This window comes from Fundulus heteroclitus, chromosome 1 (assembly GCF_011125445.2).
Source record: "Fundulus heteroclitus isolate FHET01 chromosome 1, MU-UCD_Fhet_4.1, whole genome shotgun sequence".
NCBI lineage: Eukaryota > Metazoa > Chordata > Actinopteri > Cyprinodontiformes > Fundulidae > Fundulus > Fundulus heteroclitus.
Genome location: NC_046361.1, coordinates 28,419,297 through 28,444,175, shown reverse-complemented (window position 1 = coordinate 28,444,175; position 24,879 = coordinate 28,419,297). Strand labels below are relative to the sequence as shown.

Here is a 24,879-nt window from a genome sequence, read left to right as displayed (position 1 = left end):
TTCTTTCTGGTTGCTTCAGGTTCCTCCCACAGTCTACAAACATACAAACATCTAAATTGGTCTCACCTAATTGCCCTTGGGAGTGAGTGGTTTAACTTGTGGAGTAAAACCCAACCCAGTGACCACTGGAGAGACACCCTGAAGGGATAAGTGGGTACATGCGATGAATGGTCCAATGTATTGTTTTGAGCAACTTAATTCTGGGTTTTCATTCGCTGTAAACCATAATAATCAAAATTAAAAGAAACAAATGTTTGAAACATATCACTGTAATGAGAATATTGAAAATATTCTTATTTATTGAGATGCACCTATAGTTGCGCCAATGTCTAAAAGAGTATGAAATAGCCACAAAATCAGTTAAGTGTAAGATTTTTATTTGTATTTAAGATATTCCAAATGTCAGCCGCATGTTATGTACAACCTTAACCTATTAAAATTCTTCTCTGTCTATGCGATGATTTAACATACATTAAAGCCAAAAAAGAAAAGATGCATAAAAACCTACTCTTAAGTAGGATTTCAGTTGCGTGTGCTTGTAATATGTTTTGCTAAACATAGGTTTTAATCATTGGTTGTTTACTACTGCGTGACCTTTTAAGATGCCAAGGTTATGACATCAACAATTATACGGTATTATTTTTTAAACGTTATGTATTTGATTTCCTTCGTAACGCGCTGTAGTGTAGATCCGTGTAGATAATTCATCATTTACTGCTCAATTTTCATTTTTATCATTTTTAATAGGTGGAGAGTGGCTTCTTTTTTTCCCCCCTTTCAGTCTGGAGGAAGCCGAGTGGGAGGGAGGAGTTTAAACAAAGGCCCTCTCCACATAAAAAATGGAGGCATGTTCAGGGAAGCCATGGTGTCCTGCTCCTAACACTCTACAGGCTGACAGTTTCACTCTTTCCGCCCTCCACTGAGAGAGCTGCCACCAGATTCTTCTCCTGGAAGCTTCACAACACTCTCACAAAGGGTTTGTATGTCCAAAATACTCCTCTTGATCATATATTTGTGTGGATTTAGACCTAGCACTGTACTCATTTTTCTTCCCCTGTCTCTGACTCTCACAGAGCTGCCCCTGCCTGCACTGAACAAAGATAATTACTCAGGAAACATTTCGGCCAATCAGGTGCGGCCTTGTATCTCGCCTGCGAGGGAGGCGACCAGTCAGGATCTGGCTAACATTGCCGGGGCCTGATCGCCTTGCCTGAAGAGCGGAGCCTTCCCCGGCTGAGGGCTGAGAGTGTCCTCCATGTTTTATAAGTGTTGACATAACATTGTGTCAGGCAGCCATGCATCCACAGAGGTAAGCTCTGTCTTTTTTTTATCTCAGCCTTCTGATAACAACATGGCTTCCTTTCTTGTTGTCGTGCTGACTTGTGCGTTTCTCACGATGAGTGTGCACACCTTTTTTAAAGTCAGTTGGTGTGCAGCAGCAGGAAGAAGAAGAGGAGGAGGAGCTGGGCTGGATTGGAGGCCTCGTCAGGCCTCTGCGCCTTCCACCGGGGGTTTTTTACGGGTTGGGGGGGTTGGGTAATGACTCTCACCCTTGCTCTCTGTGTGTGTCCCAGGGTCACATGTGTGCCCCAGACAGCCAGGCTGCCATACAGGAGGCAGAGGGCACCATGGCAAATCCTTTTTCCTGTTTATTAGTGAATGGAGAGCTTGATCTAAAGGTTGCTCTTCATGTCCTCGCTGCTGCTGCGGTCTTGCGTTGTAACCTGGCAGAGGAACAAGGGGGGGGATGGGCATTAGGGGGCAGGAGGTTGGGGGTATTATGTACCCTTTGTAAAAGTATACTTGCTCTGTGCTCGCTTCTTATCTTATGCAAGGCCTAAGGGAGGGATAGCAAACAGCAATATGTGCTTGAAAGGACTATAGGTAGATCGGGGCATACCTTGGAACAGTTTTAGAATATATTGAAACTAAAACCTCCATGACTTTCTGTTGTTTGACAAAGGAGTTTCTAATCTTCACACAGCTCAAAGAATGGCTGCAGTTTCAAAGCCTTTTTGAATCCTTTGCCCCGCCATTCTAATCTTTTTGGAGCTAAAAAATGCTAGACAAGAGTTATTGGAGTCATGGGCCTTGAGGTTTCCGCCCCTGACTTCTTCAACTGTACTGTGAAACTGCTTCCTCCACTCTGACACACACACACACACACACATACGCACACAGTGGCCATTTTGTGTTCAGACAGCTCACGTCGAGAGAACTTTACCCTCCTTTTTTACAGATCAGACATCAGAACAAAGAAACAACACAAGAATTAAGAGGATCTTTCTATTATGTAACATTTAAACATCTGAAGGGGACTTGGGTAGGCTGTCAGTGATTGGATCAAATGTTTGTTAGGTAGCTTTTCTCGTCCTCCTCTTGCTGCTTTTGTATTTTTATTTTTTTGTTTTTTGAGCACATAAAACCAGAAATAGGTAGCAAGGTTTGGCTTCAACTCAAGATTTATTGTAGGAAGCAGCACAAAGGTAAGACAGGATTGTTTTATATTTAAACATAGAATTATTTTTTTGTAAGCTTTTATTTAAAAACATAACACAGGCTGCACACATATTAAGCAAACGCTTCATTGCCATGATGTGTACATATAAGAACATAGACAGAACACCATGTTACGTCATCGAGCACCATTACAGCAATCTCAGCTGCGTGGGGGAAACAAAGAAGGGTGTCTTTCTCTTGTGGGCTGACACGAGCCGTTTTTGATCTACATATAACCTGAAAAAATGGTTACAATGACCATCAGGGTTTTCTTTTGGGGTGGGACTAATTTCATGCTGGAAAACCAAAACCCAAAGTTAAACTTTTGCTAACTTGATTTATCATTCGGCTTTGTAAGCATGTAGTGTAATGTTCTCATTGATGGTGAGATAAGTCGGCAGTGGTGCGGGGAACCAATCTGGGCCTCCTTCTGAGGCAACAGGGTGACAGATGTTAAATAGCAAAACTATAAAGAGTCTTTGTGTGCGTATATGCATGTATGTATGTGTATATATATCTCTTCCATGAGTCCATTATAAAGCTCTTTTGTGTGGGTTTTATACCGTCATAATCAAGACAGAGAATAACCTAAACTGAAAGGTAAAAATAAGCCGTCTAATGCAGGAGGAAAATCTCTGCATTGCAGTAAAAAAGGCTTTTTAAAGAGGAAGAGGGGAGCCTGCACACTGATCCTTATGGCACAGAGTGGTCGACCAATGGCGTTTCAGCCTGTTGGCCGTCCAGCCAATAGCAGCGAGAGCTGAGGTTAAAGATTGACAATCGGAGGGAGCACGGCAGGGAGAGCAAGGGCCTTCTGGAAAATTCCACAGCCATCTTTGATTCACCCTTATGTAAAAATCCAGCTCTAATATTTGTCTCTTTGACAGGATTTACTGTTTATAATCGCAGTGAATGTCTAGTGGTTGTGATGTAATGGTCACCCTAATGCAGTTAAATGCATTAGATTAGCAAATGCAGGAACTATTTAGTTATTGTATTTTAAGTTGCATGGCTTCATCTCTTCCATATTTGTGATTCATGTGAGTTGTGTTGTTTTAGAAAAATGGCGTCTAGGTGGTTTCATACAGCCTTCTGCTCCTGTATGTTTATCTCTCTTTTTTTTAGCCACTGGAACCATTATCAGTTTCTTTCATTAGGAGTATCAGTCCAGGGTATTGGTTCACACATGGATCGTGTGTGATATCAAGCATTTATGAATTTTAACAAACAACATTTTTATGACGCGCACCGAAATGGGCTTGTCAGGATCTGACTGTGTGGTTTGTACAGTCTGGCTTTCTCCTCCCTAAAAAGCGACATCTGATTATTCTGTGTCAGTGGTGTTTACAGAGGAGAGAAGGACGAAGATCGAAGACATACAGGAAGAGGGGGGGGGGGGAATCCAGACCGGTGCTTCTCATAATGCCGGGTATTCCTGTGTCTCCTCGCTGTGGTTTTCCGTCTTGTTTCTGGGATTGGTTCACGGAGGTTTGTCCTGACGGAACCGTGTTTTTTCTCACCCAGAAACGTTGGACTGTAATCTCCACGGATCTCTCGCTGGTCCTCCTGCATGGATGTGCCCGTGCCCGAGTCTCAGCCTTGGAGTGGGGGATGGGGGAGAGTGGGGGGGGGGGGGGGGAGGGTAGCAAGCTGTGGCCTCCATTTTCTGTGACGAGAGAACCCTGCTCGTCTCTCACAGGAGTGGAATCTGAAGGCAGTGACTCAGTGTTGTTCCTTTTTGTCCATCAGGTACTACAGTACTTGCAGAAGGGAAATGTTTTCTTTTAAATCATCTCATCTGTCTGGAATTTATCTGACTCTCTGCTGGGGATTTATTTGCCTTTTAAAGTCTTCCTGCTTTGATGGATCTTATTTCCTGATCTGAAAAAGCCCTTTGGATACCTTTTTGCTCCAGCTCATCTTGTCTTTTTGGTGGCTACAGCAATTTCTTGACACTGATACTAAGTAGGTTTTGAAAACGAGGTTGTTGTTGTGCAGCTCTGCTGAAGAATGGCGAACATTCTCTCCTTTTCAGGGCTGTGGTGGAGACTCGGCTAACGTCTCTTATTTTCATGTGGGCCTCGTTTGTTCACTAGTCCGGAACAGGAAGGCCCTGAAGGGGTGTGTGTGTCTGGTTGTGTGTGTGTTACTGAGAAAGCTGGTGAGCTGAAATAAGATCCCCATGTGTCATATGTCTTAAGAAAGTCTGTTTAGACAATGGTTTAATATCAGTTTGATAAGCTGTTTTGTAATTGCCTTGTAGGAAGTCTAAAAAAGCACTTTCTACATTTAGAAAGTGTCTCCTGGTTTGAGTGATGGTCATTTTATTTAGGTATTTTGGTTATAGGAGAACTACAAAGAACAAATTTTATTATAACAAGCTAATAAAATTAGCTTATTGGGTTATATTTGGATTTAAGTGATTCTATTAAATCTTCGTTTGGCTATTCTTTTCACATTCAGGCATTTGGGTTGGCCTTTGATCCATTATATACCCACAGCTTGGCTACGACTTGATCAACTTTATCTGGAGTTTCTCCGTAAAGATGAAGTCTGGAGACGTAAGGAGAATTGTTTTTTTATTAGTTTTCAAAGAGAAAATAAAACCATACAACTGTGGGCCTTTGAGTTGCAGGGTTTCAGACTGAAACCCTATCATTAAGTTGGAAACCAGAGCTGCAGCAGCCAAGGATATAAACTGATCAAGTGTTTGACCTGTCATGGGATCTCTGGAGGGTTTCCTTCTCTGGTCTTTTTGAATAAAGGCTACATCCTTGGAACGAGGCCCTGTGCTGCTTGGACAAAAGAAGAGTTAAAGACCCTCATTTATTGCCAGATCCCCTTTATTATTCTCTTTTTTGTAACCACAGTGGAAACGAGATGCTGCAGGAGGAAAACTTGGGATTATCTTTTTGTATATTTTACTGTTTAGAATTAATAGGAAACAATAATGTCTACCTACCGGTGCGCACAAAGAGGAGAGGTTTATATTTTCAGTGGAGCAGGGTTTGTGGAATTTAATCTCTACAGTTGTGTAGATTCTAAACTGTTTTTTGGTAAAGGGTTTGTCCAATAATGGACAAACTCAATGGTCTCCAAGAAAAGGCCCAAATCTCAGGAGGTTAGGCAGTCGTTACTGAAGGGCCTTGGAAAGTGGTAGAAACATGCAGCGATAATCACCATGAGAGGCTGTCCTCTTCAGTGCCATGGGCCAGCTCCCTTTGGACTTCTTGTTACTATAGATCTGTTCACCGTTTGTCATAAACAATAAGCCTCGCGGTCCCATTCAAGTCGAACTTTTCTGCCTTCGACATTTCCTGACGAGCGTGAACGCATCAAAAGGTTTTCTAAAAGGTCCTATGTGGTGTTGTGAACGTCGTCGTGTGCTTGGTGAAGATGAGTGTTGCCATGGTGATTATTACTGGTCTCGCTGTTGGAGTACAAGGAACATTTTCTGTCTTGAATGCAGCTGAAAATATGGAGTGTGCTTGAACGGCAGATTACAAGTCAAAGATGCGTTTAAGTCAAACAAGATAAAAAAAAAATAAAAACAATGGAAACCGATGGAGTCCCTGTTGACAGGTCCTCTGGGACCCAATGCCTTAGGTGGTGTTCCACTTGTTTACAGATAACGCTGATGTGGTTTCTGAACACCCTCTCTGACTCTGTGTTTGCCCCTCTTCCTGTGTTCCTGTGTGCTCGTGTTCGTTGCTGTGCAGTCTGGCTGAGGAGGAGATAAAGAAAGAGCCGGATGTGGTAGAGGGGATGGACGCTTCTCTGCGATCGAAAGGTAAGTCTCTTAAGGCCGTGCATGTCCTATCACAAGTCGAACATGACAATGTCATTGAGCACAAGAGGATGTTTTTATTGGATTTTGAGAGGTTAATGCAGTCAGATGGGCATTAGGGCTGCAACAGTAATCTGTTACGACTGTGTGGCTTTTTCAATCAGGAATCAACAGAGTTGTTGTTTTTTTCTTTCTTTCTTTCAGATGAAGCCTGTTAGCCATTTGTTTTTGTGTTTTCATTTATTTCCTAAATTAAAAATTTCAGGCATCACTATGTTTGGCAGTATTTTAAATGTTTCTTTGATTGCTCTTGTAGTTCTGTTAAGGGTTTTATGGCGTTTAAACTACAATCTTCAAGTCAGTGAAGCAGGCAAAACTGAAAGGATTGCTTCCAAATGCAAATCATCTCGTGGCTCTCAGTTTCAGGATAAAAAGTGCTGTGAAAAAGATTTTTGTTCTACACCTGCCTTTTTTTTTTTTTTGTTGCTCTTAAATGTGGCAACACTAAAAATGTAGCAGATAAATTTAACCAGAGTAAAAACCAAATGCTGTTTAAAATGATCTAGCTTTGGGGGGTTGGAACTATCCGAACCAAACTGGCCCTATGTGAAATAGTAGCAGCTCTCTAAACCTCGAGTCTGCCATCAAACACTTCTTTTAACTGGCAGGGAATTTTTTTACACATCTGGAAGAATTTTGTACTGTTCTATTTTGCTGAGTTCTTTAGATGGAGTACACTGGATGGTTTTCAGTCGTGAATGGCCTGTTTAAGGCCTTGCATCAGCATTTCATTTAGATTTGGCTGGACTTTGACTAAGCCACATCGAAATCTTCAATTTAATTTTTATCTTTGGCATTATAGCAGAAATCAGCAGTGGCGTTTGCCTTGGAACTCTGCCATGGGTGCCGTTTTTGCCCAGTCTTGTTCACATTGTTGAATCATAAACGCCAACCTTAGCTGGGGAAAGTAAGGCATGCAATATTTTAGGTATTGCTCTGTGGTCTTTTGTGACCTCCGTGATGAATCATTGCTGTGCTCTGTCTTGGTAGGCAGATCAATTCTGAGATGGTTTACTGCTGTTCTATTTTGTTTTAACAGTTATATTCATTTTGTGGATGTTTGCTGAAGTCAATTATCTTTGCATATGTGCTTATAACCCCTTAACTGATAGATGTCAATAACTTTGTTGAGTTAGTTTTACGCAGTGCATGATGTATTGTTGCATCTGATATTTTAGCCTACTGCGTGTTGTCGCACTGGTCTTGTTTAAATGTTTTTCTTGGTACTACAGTTCAGGCAGGCGTGAGTGTGGCAACTTAAAATCAAATGTGGTTAAGTTAATCATTTAACAAGGATGGGGGGGATTATATTTCCCCATAGGGCCAGGTTGTTTTGGAAAGCTATTTTCCCTGCTTTTTTTTAGTTTCTGGAATTATTTTTGTCTGACAGTAAAATTTGTTTTATCTGAAAACATTTTCTGTTGCAAAACCAGGCGTAATCTACAGAGAAAAATACTCAAAAGCCATCTCACAGCAGTCTGGGAGGATTAAAATGATCCATTAGAGTTTGGATTTGTAAATTTATTTCAGGTCTATCTTAATATAATGTGATATAATGATATAATGTGAATGACACAAGCCTTTTCATCTCAGCCCCTGATGCACCAGGTTCAGCAGAACGATCAGCAGCACCACAGAAGCGAAAGGTGTCAAGTCCCACCCATTCCTCCAATGGACACTCTCCCTCAGACACCTCCCCCAGCCCCCTTAAAAAAAAGAAAAAGCCAGGGGCTGTGAACGCTAACAACAAAGACCAGGTAAGTGTCCTGGATACTCAGGTCTGGCCTGATAGGCAGCCTCTGTACGACTTTAATAGATTGTCCCAAGCCCCTTAGACACACACACACACACACATGCATACATACACACTGCTCTGTTCATTTAAAGGTGACTGTATGAATCAGTGTTGTATAATCTGGTGGTTTTGTTTAATATTTTAAAACGCATCGTTTTCCTGACAGTAATGCATCAGGCTCCTCTGTTGTTGCTTTAGTGCTTTAGTGTCCCTAATAGCAGAATGAATGCAAGCAGAAATTAGTCCCCGGATTAGAAATAGATTCCCTAGAGCTGTCTGGCATGCAAGCACCTCAACAGAAACATATTACCTAAGCTGACATGATGAGCATAATCGAGAGAGATTCAAATAAACTGTTCACCAAGGCATAAACAGTTACTTGTTGAGCTGTGAGAACAGAAATGCCTTTACTGTCCCGTAGTGGGGAAATTCGGGCGTGGCGGTGGCAAAAACACAGACAGGATAACCCAGATTTACACACCAGATTGAATAGTATCAATAAAAAGCTAATTCAAAGTTACGCTTAAAAACAGAAGAGATTTAACTTATCAGAAAGGGAAAACAATATGGCGCAATTATAATAAGGCTTATTCGGGTAAAAATTTAAATTAAAATAGAAGAAAGACAGTAGCAGATTTACAGAATGATATAATAAAACTAGAATACATATGATTGAACAAAGAAACACTCCCAGAGAAGCTATAATGTATGCAAATGGCCATTAGCATCTTGATCAGATAAGAGCCTGTGAAACCAGTAGCAGCAGAGATTACAAAGTAACAGCAGCTAGGAGGAAGGAGAGGACGATGAAAGCATGTTAAACTCAAACACGTTTCAGATATTCCTGTTGATGTTTACATTACCATTGTGATAATTAAGATTCCTGTATTTGGTTGTATTTGGGCTTATTCGATGACATGAGCATATTTAGTTTTTTTTAATGATTGTCATTAAATTCACTATTCTGCCAAAAGTATTTGGTCGTCTACCTTCAATCACATCACTTTGAGTGGCATTCCATTTTTAATATAAAGATGTCGGCCCAGATTTTGGGAAGGCTTTCCCTAAGGTTAAGCAGTTTATTTATGGGAATTTTTGACCATTCTTCCAGAAGCACATTTGCAAGATCAGCCTCTAAGGTTGAGATGAGTGAGATTTGCCCAGTCCAGGTCAGGACTCTGCTATGGAAGTACTTGGTTAGGCTGCAATAACTCACTAATTCACATCTTTCTGGAACTTGCTTTGGGCCCTGATGTGCAGTCATAACAGAAACAGGAACAGAAAGGGGCAGTCCCCAAGCCATTCCCACAACGTTTTGCAGCTTTGTTCAAAATAAGCATTGTCCTAGCAAAGGAACTGACACTTGATGTTGCACTTGGTTATGTGGGGTTTGGTTATATCCATGAAGCTCACTACACACTTTGCTTGAGCTAATTAGAAGGAACATGAAGTTTGGAGGTCTTTAGCTATTATTTCTGTAGATAGCTTGACCTCTACGCCCTGAACGCCTCACCTGTGCAACTGGACCTATCACAGCAATAGGTCACGCGACGTACATCCTATTATTGTACCTCGCTGGAATTCACTGAGCTCCTGAGACCAAGCCATTGTTTCACAATTGTTTCTATTAGCAGTCTGTGTGACGGGAGGCTGGATTTCCAACACCTGTGGCCTTGAATGTAGTTTGAATACCTGAATTCAATGATTGGGATGTCTGAATGAATACTTTTGGCAAAATAGTGTATGTGTTGACTCTTGTATTTAGTATGCTACCACTTGTCTTTCCCACTATAAGCACAAAAAAACATTTATATAAGATTTCATCTATGGAACAATATCTAGTAAAACTAAAAGCATCAGTATGACACACTCAACCCTGCATTCTAGACAATATTTAAGTAGAATGGTTTTAAGATACTCTTCCTGTTAACAAAAAGCATCATTGTGTAGGTTTTGTTGCTTTTATGTACCCATGTGATACTTACCCTGCTTGCCTCACCTTAATATTACCTTGTTTCTGTTGCACTGCACCTTTTTTTTGTGTTCCTGCGTGTTTTTTGAAACCTGCCCCCTGTTTCTCTTGCCTGCATTTCAGTCAGAGCTAAGACATGGTCCCTTTTACTATATGAAGCAGCCAGCACTCACCACAGACCCTGTTGATGTTGTACCGCAGGACGGCAGGAATGACTTCTACTGCTGGCTGTGCCACCGCGAGGGTCAGGTGCTCTGCTGTGAGCTCTGCCCCAGGGTGTACCACGCCAAGTGCCTCAAACTACCAGCCGAGCCCGAGGGCGACTGGTTCTGTCCAGAGTGTGAGGTATCGCACTGAAGACGTGTGCTTGTGTGTGGGCGTGGGCGTAGACAAATGCTTGTTAGATTCAGCATGTCTTAGCTGACACACTGTAGTGTCCCAGTGAAGACATAAATCAGTGTAACGACTTGTTTAGGCCTGTGTACAGGCCTAAACACCGTCACTACCGAAAATGAGAATCTGCACAAAAAAAAACGAAATCTAACGAGCATGAGAATCGTACACGTAAACGAGCTTCGGAAAGTTGATTTGAGTAATTCACGTAAAATGTTGGTATTATGTTTTCATTATCAAGACAGATATTTTTTTTTTACATTTTTTTAATTTTATTTATTTATTTTTACAAGTTCTTACAGCTAACGAAGGCGTACATATTAATGGGGATGACGAGTGACTTAAAAGTTGTTCTGCAGACGTGTTGCATTCCATTTGCCGTCGGAACTCGGAAATCCCGGCTTCAATCGGAAAATTCAAATGTAGCGGCCATTTTCAAGGCCAAATGTCTGATCCAATATGGCAGAATATGTTCATTTTACAAGACACAGTTGTAAGAGTATGTCTCTAATCAAAGTTACGTGTAGCAGCTGCAACTGTGAACCAAATGAATTCAAAGTGATGTTTGCATTTGGAAAGTACAGCTTTGAAGGATGTTTGTAAGAGGTAGGCCTACTAGGAACAAAACAGCTTTTCTAGCCCTCGCCATATTGGAATCCTTTTTTTTATTTATTTTTTATTTTATTTTATTTTATTTTATTCTTCTCCGTCTGTGTTTATTGGAATGCTATTTACTCGGGTTTACCACGTTCCCAGCTCCTATTTTTGATTTCCGAGGCAAATGGAATGCAACAACAGTCCCCTGAAGAAGGGGGGGCTCCAACAGTTCATTACTAAAGACCTTTCAAAGCACTTTAGCCAATCATTGGGATGAAAACTGAGTGGAAGGAAAAGGTGTGGCAGAAAAAGATTCACAACCAGCAGGAAATCCCAAAGCCTGGAGAGGATTGTGAAGCTAAGCTCTTTCATGATAACACATTTTTGTATTTAAAAAAAAAAAACATTTATTAGAACTGTTCTCTTGTAATATTTTATCTTTTGATAAACTGACTGTGGAGGTTTTATTCCCTGCAAGCCACAATCATCAAATTTATCTAAAATAAACACTTGAAATTTATCACCATCTGTAATGAATTTTATTTTTTGAGTTGAAGTTCTAAAATAGGGTATTATATTTCAGTTGATTGAGATGCACCTGCAGATGGAAGAACAGTGTGTAGGGCCTAGAAAAAAAAAAGATGTAATAGCTTTGCATGCAAAGAAAAATAAAGAAGGCTGGTTGATCAGAATGAAAATACACTTTTTCATTAAGATCATGTGCTTTAGGTTTGCCTGAAACTAGGACACCTGTTTGATGAGATATAAAATGACAAATCAGTTGACAAATGCTGTATATTTGATCAAAATTATCAATACAACACATATGTTTACTGAACTATAATGCTATATTGTTGAGTAATTTAAATGTAAAAAAAGTATTCACCAATTTTTATCTCCTATAAATTTGATGATTCATGTTTGAATAGTTTCAATTATTTATTTGAAACTGTTGAATTATTTCATTATATTAATCTAAACTACTACGACTATTGTTTTATAATCTGTGGGAATGGCAGTACTGCCTCAACTCTACATTCTCTGCGTTTGCGAATCAGTTTGTGCAGGTTCTGATTTTGTAAAGTTATAACTCGAAGCTGTGAGAAGAACTCGAACTGTGGATTGAAATATGAAAAACATCCACCTTCTCTATACAGAAAGAACGTCTTAGCACGGTTTACAGCTAAGACGTCCTGTGAATTTTTTTTAATAAAGTTTAACTTAGCTTGTTTATTACTTATTTATTATGATGCAATAATTCTTGTCTTTACTTTTTTCTTCTTTCAGAAAATAACAGTTGCTGAGTGCATTGAAACCCAGAGCAAAGCAATGACAATGCTAACAATAGACCAGCTCTCCTACTTGCTGAAATTTGCACTCCAAAAAATCAAACAGCCTGGGGTAAGGGTGCAGTTGTATGACTAATGAATTGCAATTTGAATTAATATTGGAAAGTTCTTCTTCCATCTACTGGGACCCTGGTAAAGATATCCTTATTAAAAATCCTATTTTTCTCTCTTTTTTTTTTTTTTGTTGTTGTTGTTGCAGTAGCATGATCTTGCACTACAAGATTTAGAAACTTCTAGTCTTTTGTTGGAGTAAGCGTTAAATTATTACATTAAAGCAAACTTTTTAATTCTCATATCCCCCAGGTTCCTATAAAATGTCTCTGGAGCATTTGTCAAATATAAATGCAGCTTTTATAAGTGTTTCTATAAACTTTTAATTTATAATGAATCAATTGATGGGTCATTTTCTCAAGAACACTCCAAAATGGAAATAACAAAACATTCAATTTAAGATTTCTGTCAGTCTTCATAAGAAAACATTATTTCTAAACTTGTGATCATCTCAGACCAGCACTTAAAAGGCTTAAAACAGCAGGGACTGTGGCAAGATAGGTTGTACAAAAACCCATGTTTCTTTTGCCATTAGTGAGGGGTTTGATGGGGGAGGATTTAAAAAAAGTCTCCAAAAATCTTGCAACTGCATTTTTTCGGTGTGAGATGGTGCTACTGCAATAAAAAGATGAATTTATTTAACCCCACATTTAACATGGCTGCCAGTAAAGGTGAAGGGTGCAATAGATCCAAGAGGTTAGGATTCAAAAGTTCAGGCTCTAACAGTTGTTTGTTTCATTCTTGTCTTGAATGAGCAGACGGAGCCGTTTCAGAAGCCCGTGTCTCTGGAACAGCACCCAGATTATGCGGAGTACATCTTCCACCCCATGGACCTTAGTACTATAGAAAAGGTACAAACATTTATGAGCACCCAAAACCAGTTTCAGCTTTACAGAACGCTGAATGAGGAGTACTTAAGAAAGGACACATGGGACCAGAAATAAAAATGAAGCATATAAAACATAAAAGACTGTAAAACTGTAGCTAGTGATGTAAATCACAGGAGATTTGTCATTGCAATATTTAATTTTCCTTAAATATATAAACTTTTTTTTCCCCCTTTTTTGATAGAATGTCAAAAAGAAAATGTATGGCTGCACCGAGGCTTTTCTTGCTGATATGAAATGGATCTTACACAACTGCATCATCTATAATGGAGGTTTGAGATTTTGTCGCATATAAATCCTTTTTATACTGCGCAAACTCCCCTGCCAAAAAAAGTAAAATAACTTATTTTGTTGTTCCAGGTAATCATAAATTAACAACAACTGCAAAAGTCATTGTCAAGATCTGTGAACATGAGGTAAAAGTGCTTTCCTAAATTAGTAATACCAAATATTGTTTTTGAAAGTGTCTGGACACTACATGATGTTACTTAAAATTAATTTTCAGATGAATGAGATTGAGGTTTGTCCAGAGTGCTACCTGTCTTCTTGCCAAAAAAGGGATAACTGGTTTTGTGAGCCATGTGTAAGTCTTTGCTTCATCTTCAATGCAATATTTAGAGAGAATACAGACATTTGAAATGCTTTATTGAATTGCTGTTAACTCTTATAGAGTCAGCCTCACCCTCTGGTTTGGGCTAAGCTGAAGGGCTTTCCTTTTTGGCCAGCAAAAGCACTTCGTGAAAAGGATGGGCAAGTAGACGCACGCTTCTTTGGGCAACATGATCGGTAAAATAAACTTTGGACACTAAAAACAAAAATACTCCCCTTGTTGGAGCTGAATATAGCTATAATATAGTTCTGTCTTGTTGATTTTTAATATGCTTTCTGCTGTCGTCCATGCAGCGCCTGGGTTCCTATCAACAACTGCTACTTAATGTCCAAAGAGATCCCTTTCTCTGTAAAGAAAACAAAGAGCATTTTCAACAGCGCCATGCAAGAGATGGAGGTCTACGTGGAAAATATCCGCAAGAAATTCGGCGTCTTTAACTACGCACCCTTCCGCACTCCCTACACTCCCAACAACCAGCTACAGATGCTGGTGGACCCCAACAACCCCAGTGCTGGGACGGTGAAAACGGAGAAGCCAGACAAGCTCCGCTTTAACTTTGATATGACTTCTTCTCCCAAGATGATCCTCAGCAAGAGTTCCACACCCAGTGGGATGAGGCGGCGGGCCTCAATGACGGAAATGCCTCGGTCTCCTATGAGCACCAACTCTTCAGTTCACACAGGGTCCGATGGGGAGCAAGAAGCTGAGAAGACGAGCAGGAACCCTGCCTTACACTACAGCACTGGAGAGGAATCGATGGACTGCACTGGTATATTACGTTTCAAGTTTGTCTTTGGTAGCCTTGAAACGAGGTTACTGCTTTGAATATATGTAGCGAAAGCCTAAAAAAAAATCTTTTAATTACAGCATCTCCTGTGTCAGGGAAGGCTGGTCCAGGTGCCAGTGTGGGCAGCAGTCCAAAGCCCATAAACTCTGCACTGGTGCCCAAGCAGGAGAGAACTGCAGCGACAGGAGGCATTCTTAACCTCAACCTTGGTCAGTAACACTTATACTAATATTTATTACTTGTACTACCCTGGAAAAATGCTTAGATCCCTTTAGTGCTTTATTACATTGCAACCACAAACCTTGGTATATTCGGTGGGGATTTAATAACGAATCAAAATTGAGTATGATTATTGGAAGGAAAATGGTACATGGTTTGTAATATTTGTTTAAAAATATTAAAATCTGAAATGTATGGCATTGGTATTCGGTCCTTTTTACTCTGAACCCTCTAAATGAAATCTTGTGCTACAGAAAATTGGTGAACATACAGCATCATTAAGACCATAAAATACAGCAGACGGGTCAGGAATAAAGTTGTAGAGAATCGTGTCTTTCAGTGTTTAACCCTGTCTCTCTTGTAGACTTAGCTATTGGCTGAGCTTTACGACTAACTATGTGCTCTCTTTCACGCTTAACACTTGAAACTGAGAGGGTCTGCTCAACTGTTTTACTCTCCTAGACACAGCCACTGATGGAGCCATTACCCTTTTACTTTCCTCTCACATGGAAAGTACTCCTAGTTCAGTGCTTCTTTGTTCTTTTTGTGCGTGTATGAGCTGTCTTCTCAAACCCCCAGTCGGTCATTGTAGATGGCCCTCAACGCTGAGCCTGGTTCCGCTGGAGGTTTCTTCCTGTTAAAGGGGAGTTTTCCTCTCTACTGTCACTACATGCATGCTCAGTATGAGTGATTGCTTCAAAGTCAACGACACAACTTTTTTTTAATGGATCTCTGTATGATATGATTGAATTGATTTTGTAAAGTGACAAGGCCTTTACAAAGTGTTGTGAAGTGGAGCTATAGCAGAGAAGGGTTGTGAATCAACATCCCAGGCTTTGGACATCTCTCAGAGCACTGGTCATATCGTAATATTTCACCAAAATATGGTCATGGCTTGTTTTCTTTCCTTTTTTTTTTTTTTTTTTTTTTTTTTTTTTTTCTCATCAGGCCCGACTTCTTGCAGCTAAAAGTTAATACTTTCTATAGCACTGTGGTGGCAGTACTATGCTGAGGGAATTGTTTTCTTAAGCTCAGGTTTAGGAACCTGGTAACAACTGATATGGAGATGGATGGAGCTAAATGTGGGGCCATATTATAGGGTCACAATGAATTGGTTAAGAAGGCCTCAGCTGCAGTCTAGACCTAATCTAACTGGGGAATCTGTGGCAAGAGTTGAAAAGGGATATCCAGACATTCTTCATCCAACCTGACTGAGTTTGAGCTATTTTGGAAGGGTGAATGGACAAATATTCCTCTACACGTGCAGAGCTGGTAGAGGCATTCCTAAAAAGAACCGTAGCTGTATCCGCTGCCAAAAAAGGTATTTTAACAGATATTGACTCTGGGAGGCTGATTGTAAATGGGAGTGGCACCTTTTTAGATGTTTATTTATATAAAAAGTTCTTAAACTATTCATCCTTTTCTTTATACACCACAATTATACACTTGTACTTGGGCTATCATAAAATATCATGGGAATAAATGGAACTGTTTGATTTCTTTCTATTTATTTTTTTTGACGAAATGTGAAAATTGAAGGGATCTAGATGCTTTTGGCAGGTGCTGCATATCAAATCACATGGCTGAGTCGACAAATGATCATTATTGTCCCGTAACTTGTGTTCAAATCAGATCGTGTGAAGGCTGAAATGGACCTGAAGGAGCTAAGTGAGACTGTGCAGCAGCAGCAGCAACAGCAAGCAACCCCACCTACCGTCACCACTCCAAAGAGGCCCATCAGGAGTCTTGACAAGACCATAGAAAGCTGCAAAGCACAGCTGGGTAAATATCAGAATCGGCTTTATTCGGCCAGGATTTTGTGCACAGTCAAGAATTGGACTTGAGTTATAGCATATTTATATATACACATTTAGTGTGTGTGTGTATATATATATATATATATATATATATATATATATATATATATATATATATATATATATATATATATATATATATATATATATATATATATATATATATATATATATATATATATATTAGTTGTTTTTTTTTTGGAAAAGAAAAAGGGAGGTTGTGAAAGTGCATTATATGCATTTCTTTGTTTTCAGTTGGTTATATTCTGTACCTGTTTGCAATATAGATATAAAAATTATCCCCCCCCCCATACAAATGTACCACTGTAGATCATTTTGATCAGATTTAGCAGTTAGCAGTCAGACACTGTATTTTTTTTTTTTTTTTTTGTAAATTCTGCCCGCATAAAACGCTCCTTTACAAGTGAAACTTTGTATAGTCCAATTGAATCCAGTTATAATACAACACAGTCAAGAGTTGCAGTTCACCATAAATACCAAATTATGCAAATGTTGTAAAATGTCAGTTTTTTTGGTGTAATATAAATACAATTAACATTTTCCCACACAGGTATTAATGAGATTTCTGAAGAGGTGTATAAAGATGTGGACCACAGTGACTCTGAGGACTCAGAGAAATCTGACTCCAGCGACAGCGAATATCTCAGCGATGAAGAACATCGGTCGAAGAATTCTGCACCGGATGACAAGGATAAGGCAGAAAGAAAAAGGTCAAAAGCGAGCACAGAGGGTGAGGGTAAGGAAGGAGTACCAGCGACGCCGGATAAAGCCGCCACCGCCGCAGAGCCTCCGCTCAAAGAGAAGCCGGGCTGCAACGGCCCAGACCGGGATCTGCAGGACAAGCCCAGGACTCCTCAGTCTCAACCCGTCACGGAAAAGTCTAAACCACCAGAGGAGAGCAAAACAGCTGCTGCATCAGCTGAACAGGACTCTGACTCTGAGCGGGAGCTCGTCATTGATCTGGGGGACGAACATGGAGGACGGGACTCGAAGAGGGCAAGAAGAGAGCCAAGCTCCTCTTCTGCCAAAGCTGTCAAAGAGTCCAATGCTGCCAAGGTGGAAGGTGAGGCTTGGCTGTCCTCTTTATGGTTGTGTTCTGTTTGTTAACACCTAAGAAAATAAGCCTAACATGAAAAACTGGTGGGAGCATGCCATGTCTGCTCCTCTGTACACCATAATCTGTACATCGGTTCTTGTTTTGGGTTCTTCAAAGTGTGGTTGCGTCAACACTGAGATACCTTTGTAGGAAATATGTTGGTACAAATGTCAGCGCACTCAGTGTGTATATGTGTGTGTGTGTGTGTGGGTGTGTGTGAAAGGGGCAGAGTGGGAGTATGTTAAAGCAATTGTTTTCAGACTTTATTAAATACTTTTTACTTTATTACATTTTCTTTAAAGTCAAACATAATTTTTGAGATATCAAAGTATTTTACTACCCATTTATAAACGTTAGCCATAGTTTTTTTTTTTTTCAACAGGGTGATTTAGTTTAAAATATTTATAAAAAATTTTAATCAAATGCAGTAATTTTTTATTTATTTTTTATGTCATTAATGGCCTTTATTTGACAATAAGCTGACATGATAGGGAGTTGTGAGAGAAGGGGAAGTTGTGCAGCAGCGGTCCACGGGCCAGGACTCGAACCCAGCATTTGCAGTGTTTACGACAAACGTTTTAGCCACAGTCCTAATGTATGCACAACTTTTCTATTTCATTCCAATTGGTTGTCAAAATAAAGTTTCATCTATTAGAATCGTTTATTAAAGACCATTTTATGTAAAGCCCCAAAGTCTTTATTTCATCAACATTGTGTTGAATGATTCCAGACTTTCTATACTGGTTTTTAAATTACATTTTTATCCCCAAAATGTGCATCTTTTTTTTTGAGAAATCTGCTGGCTGCATTAATTCACTCCATGACTGGTAGCTCTGGTTGAGGAACTTGTAGTTGTGTCACAGTGTAGTAACACACTGTGACGAAACTACAAGTTCCTCATATTAAACGGTAACAGGCCTGTTGAAAGGAATTTCTCTACAGCCTTCCACTGCAAACCTGCAAAACTATTTGGCTTCTGAAGCTGTTTCAGTCTATGTTTGACCTCCTAAAATTCTAATGTTTTTGTTTCGTTGTCTATCAGCTCCTTCATAAACACTCAAGTTTATTTTTAATGAGTATTTTCTTAAAACAGGAAGTTTAACTGTGGGCTTAAACCTGTCGACAGTAACTGGCATTAAATGAAACCATATACTGAATGAATGCATTGAAGCTTGGTGTACAGATACTCTAATGCCACAAACGTCAACTGGCGGCCCGCGAGCCACACCCAGCCCGCAGAATATTTCGCTTAAGACTCTTCGAGAGCGCCACCTTCACCTTCATGCGATATTCAGAATTTCTGTCAGTGATTGGCAACCTATAATGTAGCTTCCGCCATTAGTGGCTTTCTGCCGTGTGTGTGATGATGCCAAAGCCAGAAATCTCAACCTTCTTAGTATTTTTGTCAACTGAAATTAAGTTATTAAACCTATTTTTCATAATTCATTAAGGTCTTAAGTTTAATCAGAATGCTCTTAAAGATTCTTAAATTTAACTTACTGCAAATTCCAGAAAACCTGGAAGAAGACTTGAACCATGTGATTAGGACTATAAACTCATGGGAATAGCAGGAAAGTGTCATTTTCTTCCTCAAACGTTAAATTCTGAAGTGGTAATGTGTCGGGACATTGGTCAAGGGATTTGCATAATTCAAATCAGATCTGACCAATAATGCAACAGTCAAACTCGCAGCAGGGCTGTATAGGGGATGTTTAGTTTCTTTCTAAATCTTTCTCCCCTTTTTATAACCCTTTTTTCCCTCAAAAAATAAACCTCTTAGAGTCTACAAGGTGACCTGAATTGTAATGCTTTTTTTCTAATCTTTCAGGTGTAAAATGTTAAAATTAGAAATCCAGATTAAGCAGAAGTCTTTTTTATTTTTTTATTTTGTTTAGGTAAGATGCCTTCATCCGCTGCATCAAGTACACCGACACGAGAAGCTGCCTCCAACCTGAAAGACTCCTTGCAGCCTTCTATCACAGCAGCACTCAACCTTGTTTCCAGCGCAGCGTCCGGTCAGCCCAGTACCTCGACAACCACCGGCGGAACTACCAGTGCTCCTTCTTCTAGCTCCACGACATCCACAGCACCCACAAATGTAAAAAAACAGCGGCCGCTGCTGCCTAAAGATACAGCAGCTCAGGCTGTGCAGCGGGCGGTTGTTTGGAGTCCCACCAAGTTTCAGACATCATCGCAGAAATGGCACATGCAGAAGGTTCAGAGGCAGCAGAACGAAGAGCAGTCGGCCGTCCAGACGCAGGGTCAGGGTCAGGCGCGCAGCCAGCAGCCGCAGTCACAGCAGAACTCCTCCAGCACTCGCTATCAGACCAGACAAGCAGCTAAAGGTAAAGAAAAAAACACCACTGGGATCATGCATCATAAAAACTAAAGCAACCTTTTAAAAATGTTTAATTTCTCTTAACAATTCCCCATCTTTGTCAACTGCAGTGCAACAAAAAGACCCAGCTCAGAGTTCGACCTCATCGACAGCGGGACAGGTCACGTCTGCTGCCTCGTCATTGGTGTCAGCAGACTTGCAGATCCCGACGGTCTCAGCAGACGTAGCCGCAGACATAGCCAAATACACAAACAAAGTAAGCCAGCATTCCCATTATTCATACTTCCAATGGACAGGTTAGAATCATTCATGTACATTATGCAACAGGTTTTTTTTTAAGACTAAATTGAAATCAAAAGGGGTCATACTAAATCCTACATAAATGTACTGCTCTGGTATAAGAATTGTCTCGGCAAGTATTGAAAATTTAAATGTTACATTTTTCTCCACTTTGCAGATTATGGACACAATAAAGGGCACAATGACTGAAATCTACAACGATCTTTCTAAAAGTACATCCGGAAACACAATTGCAGAGGTAAACCCTAACATTTAGATTGGTGTCTATTCAAATTTCCTATTAAGAAACTTATGGTGACAAATGTGCAGCTCTAAGATCTCAAGTGTTTAGTAGTAGGTAGAGCAAAGCAGAGAGGCTTCACCCTCTGTCTCTGGCCCCTGTCTTTATCTGTAAAACTTTAAATAATCACGACTAGCGGGACAAAAATCATCAGAATATGCCTAGACCAGGAGTGGCGATCACATTGCATGCAATGCTCAGAGAAATTTAGCAACACTTGGCAACTTAGATTTGGCTTTTTAACCAAGCTCTAGATTTCTGGTCTTATCTGTCTAAAGGGTATTCCTTTAAAGTGTTGCTATGATTCAACATATTATTTTGCATTATTAAAAGTTAAACAGCATATTTCCACATACATCTCAAACAAATCAGCGTGATAATGAAGGAGAGGATTACGGATTGTTTTTCATTCACCAGACAAGCGCATCCGTCTGCCACTGAGTCAATTATGACCAAACCAAAGCTTACCAGAAACTGAGTCATGCAACGGATAATGACCTGAAACACACCAGATTAAAATGGCTGGCTGATTAAGTAAACACTGAGTTTGTTGAAGTATCCTAGTTAAAGCCTACATTCAACTCTTTTCAGTGTATTTATATAGCACCTATTCATGACTCACGCCATCTCATCGCAAGGCACTTTTTTTTTTTATTTGTACCATGACTGACTTCTTCATTGTTTCAGATTCGACGGCTGAGGATAGAGATCGAAAAACTCCAGTGGCTTCATCAGCAGGAGTTATCAGAGATGAAGCACAATCTGGGTAGGTGTCCAGCTTCCACCACTGTATGAATATCATGTGATTACTGTTTATTCATATAATACAATAAATATGTTTTAAAATACATTCATGTTGAACTTTAACTCTTGAACGCAGAGCTGACAATGGCGGAGATGAGGCAGAGTCTGGAGCAGGAAAGGGAACGTTTGGTGGCCGAGGTGAAAAAGCAGATGGAGCTGGAAAAGCAGCAGGCGGTGGACGAGACAAAAAAGAAACAGTGGTGCGCTAACTGCAGGAAGGAGGCCATCTTCTACTGCTGCTGGAATACCAGTTACTGTGATTACCCCTGCCAGCAAGCACACTGGCCTGAACACATGAAGTCGTGTACACAGTCAGGTAAAAACACTTCTTTTTTTAATTTATTTTTTTAATCAATTTTGGATAAATTTGGCATTTTCAACCTGCTTTAAAAAGTAGCATCTGTTGCTAGTGGTGCTTTTAAACATTGGTAACAGGTTTAAGTGCTTGGATGTACAGTGGGACACAAAATAATGACATAAAATGTAATCTTATCCGTTGCCAGAGATGTTAACTGTATAATGCCTTGCAAAGGTACTCATATCCTTTGAACTTTTTCACATCTTGTCACATTAAAACCACAAACTTTAGGTATTTCAGCTGCATACATTTTCTTTCACAGGCACAGTGTGTTCAAGGTGCTAGTTTTCTGTCACACATCGGGTTTCTTGTTATGTATGTAGGCCAAAGAGTTCTGTTTTGGTCCGATCTCCACAGCAAACGCGTGGCTTCTGGCAAACAGGTCGTCTGGGTTTCATCTTGCCTCTCTTCCATAAACAGCACATGTGTGGAGTGCAGTGCTGATGACTGACCTACTAACAGATTCTGTCACCCAAGCTCTGGTCGCTCTTTCACATTTGCCATGGTCGTCTGATTTACGCTGTCCTTGCCTGGCCACACACTTTAAAGGAAGGCAATGTCTCTGTAGGGTTCCAGTTGTCCTGCCTTATCCATTTCAGGCCGATGGGTTTGTTAAACTCTGAGATGTTCAAAGCATGGGCTATTATCCCAGCGCTACTTAAAACGTCCCTGCAGTTTAATCCCTGATCTGTGTCCTGTGTTCCTTGGTCTCTGTGATGCTTTTTGTTTGCTTATGTTCCCAGACAAACCCCTGAGATCTTCACAAAACAAATTAGGGGATTTTTGTAAAGGCGGTTGGATGCACTGGATTGTATTTAGCGTATTTGTATTTAGAACGCAACAATGTTCTCATAAAATCTGAATAAAATACTTGGAAATTTGTGGGAACGTGACAATTTGGGAAATTTCTAAAGCTATGATTACTTTTGCAGGACCGTGTATCAGCTTGCTAGCGTGTATTGGTAGAAGTTAATAACTGTGAGAAATGTGGGGCCTCTCTCATGTTGTATTTTTTGCTCTCTTCAAGCCTCGGCATCTCAACAGGAGCCGGAGGCAGAGCCCAGCTCGGAGCCGCCGGTCAAACCATCAGGCCACTCCCCTGCGGTGCAGTCAGCCCCCCCAGCCACAGGCTCAATATCGGACAAAAGCAACTCTCCCACATACACTGACAAAAGCAAGGACAGTTCTGCCGTCACTGTGACCTAACTGATACACTACAGACACCTCGGTGCAGTGAATGTGAGGCAGTCGGCCTCAGAGTTGGTGCTTCAAGCCCTGCACCTTGATGACAAATCACTTTTTTTTTTTTTCTTTTTTTTCTCTTTCTCTCTCTCCATTCCCATTTGTATATCTGCTCACTGGACTGTTTTTTTGGTTCACTTTTCATTCTCAGTTTCCACATCTGTGTTTTAAGTCAATGAATCATGTGAAAGTAGTCTTTTTCGAGATGTAAAATGTTTTCATACTGCCGTTCTGTGTTTATTGCTCCGATTGTATCATCCCAAAGGATAATCTCTTAATTTTCTCTCTTTAATGCTGCTCTACGGGACTTTGCTGCTGTTTTTAGTTTGATTGTTCTCCATATTGCGAGACAAAACATTTAAAACAGCCTTCATCATTTATACACAACAATTATGGTGCCATCACAGATCTTGTGACTGAGAAGTTTTTTTTTGTTTTTGTTTTTTTTCTTTCTTTTTTTTTTTTTCTTTTGTTTTAAACTACACTTGCTTCATGTTGAGTTGTGCAAGTTCAAACAAAACATTTCAGTCCATTTTGTCTGCTTCATGTCAACGGTGGCGTTTTGGTCTCATACCAGTTTTGTATTGTAGTTCTGTGTTGTATAGCCACACATTTAAAATAAAAAAAGGAGATTTATTAAAAAGACTAAAAAATCTAAACTGTACAGTTTTTGTAAGAAGATACCCGAACAATATTTATAGTGTTACATGTTTTTATAGTATTGTTTATTGCAATCACATTTCTATGTGTTTAAAAAAAGGTTATTTGAAATTAAACTTCTTCACATGAATGTCAGCTCTTAGTGAAGTCTTTGTGTAGCCAGTTACCCAAAGCAGATGTAAATCCAATCAAAAAAAAAAGTGTCCAGCGGAGTAGACATAAATATAAACAGCTTCTTCAGCCATACATTTCCTGTGAGCATGTTTGTGTTGAGCTTTGTCTTGTTACTGTTTACATATTGTAAATAGAATAAATGGACCTGTGAAGAAAGCGTTGCCCCAGTTATTCAATTGATTTGTACAGATGTGAAAATCCAAGTAAGGTTTTTGACTAAATAAAATCTGATTAACTTTGGTAAGTACATTTGTAGTGATGCAAATACAGCGGCCGTTGATCATGCCGGTTATAAATCGATGCATATAGACCAACAAGAGGATGAGCATCCTAGCTGTTGGTCAAAATTGCCACCATGTTGTGGGTTGCATTGTTTTAAGACAAAGGTAAAACGCTGCAATTTACATTTCAAAGTGAAGTTGTGACTGAATCTGTTGTGATGATTTGAGGCCATAGCAGCACAGCATGCTTCTGTTTTACAGCAGACGCCAAATGGAAGATAAATGGACAAAAACTCTCATACATTTCTGGTTTTATCATTTTGTCATCATGCTTAAAAGTGTGCTTCCCAGTGATGCAGTTGTCACACTGTTGCCTTCCAGCACGAAGGTCCTGGGTTCAAATCCCGGTTTCTGCGTGGGGTTTGCATGTTCTCCCTCTCTCAAAATTTGTCCCGAGGGGTGAGAGTGTCTCTGTGTTGCCTTGTGATGGACTGCTTCCTCTTGCCCAGTGATTGCTGGTCATTGATGATGGATGCTTAAATGTTTTAGATAGCCAAACAAA

The 24,879-nt window shown here is 40.0% G+C and overlaps 1 protein-coding gene across 6 annotated transcripts; it reads left to right on the top strand.

Annotated features, from left to right (window-relative positions):
* The first annotated feature begins 813 nt into the window (after positions 1-813).
* On the top strand, positions 814-24,252 carry LOC105928560 (protein kinase C-binding protein 1). 6 transcript variants are annotated; one of them, XM_012865876.3, is made up of 21 exons: positions 814-976; positions 1,074-1,309; positions 6,219-6,289; positions 7,940-8,103; positions 10,315-10,458; positions 12,391-12,504; positions 13,262-13,354; positions 13,575-13,662; positions 13,751-13,806; positions 13,896-13,973; positions 14,061-14,176; positions 14,294-14,769; positions 14,868-14,996; positions 16,639-16,788; positions 17,395-17,907; positions 19,836-20,285; positions 20,389-20,534; positions 20,736-20,816; positions 21,546-21,624; positions 21,739-21,978; positions 23,048-24,252. In XM_012865876.3, exons 2-21 carry the CDS (start codon positions 1,296-1,298, stop codon positions 23,224-23,226), a joined length of 3,381 nt encoding a protein of 1,126 aa, XP_012721330.2. In that variant the 5' UTR covers positions 814-976; positions 1,074-1,295; the 3' UTR covers positions 23,227-24,252. The 6 variants fall into 6 exon arrangements, with proteins under 6 accessions (XP_012721330.2, XP_012721323.2, XP_012721326.2 ...); XM_012865869.3 differs by having other exon boundaries at positions 10,237-10,458; XM_012865872.3 differs by lacking the exons at positions 814-976; positions 1,074-1,309 and adding an exon at positions 4,148-4,248 and having other exon boundaries at positions 10,237-10,458.
* The last annotated feature ends 627 nt before the right edge of the window (positions 24,253-24,879 follow it).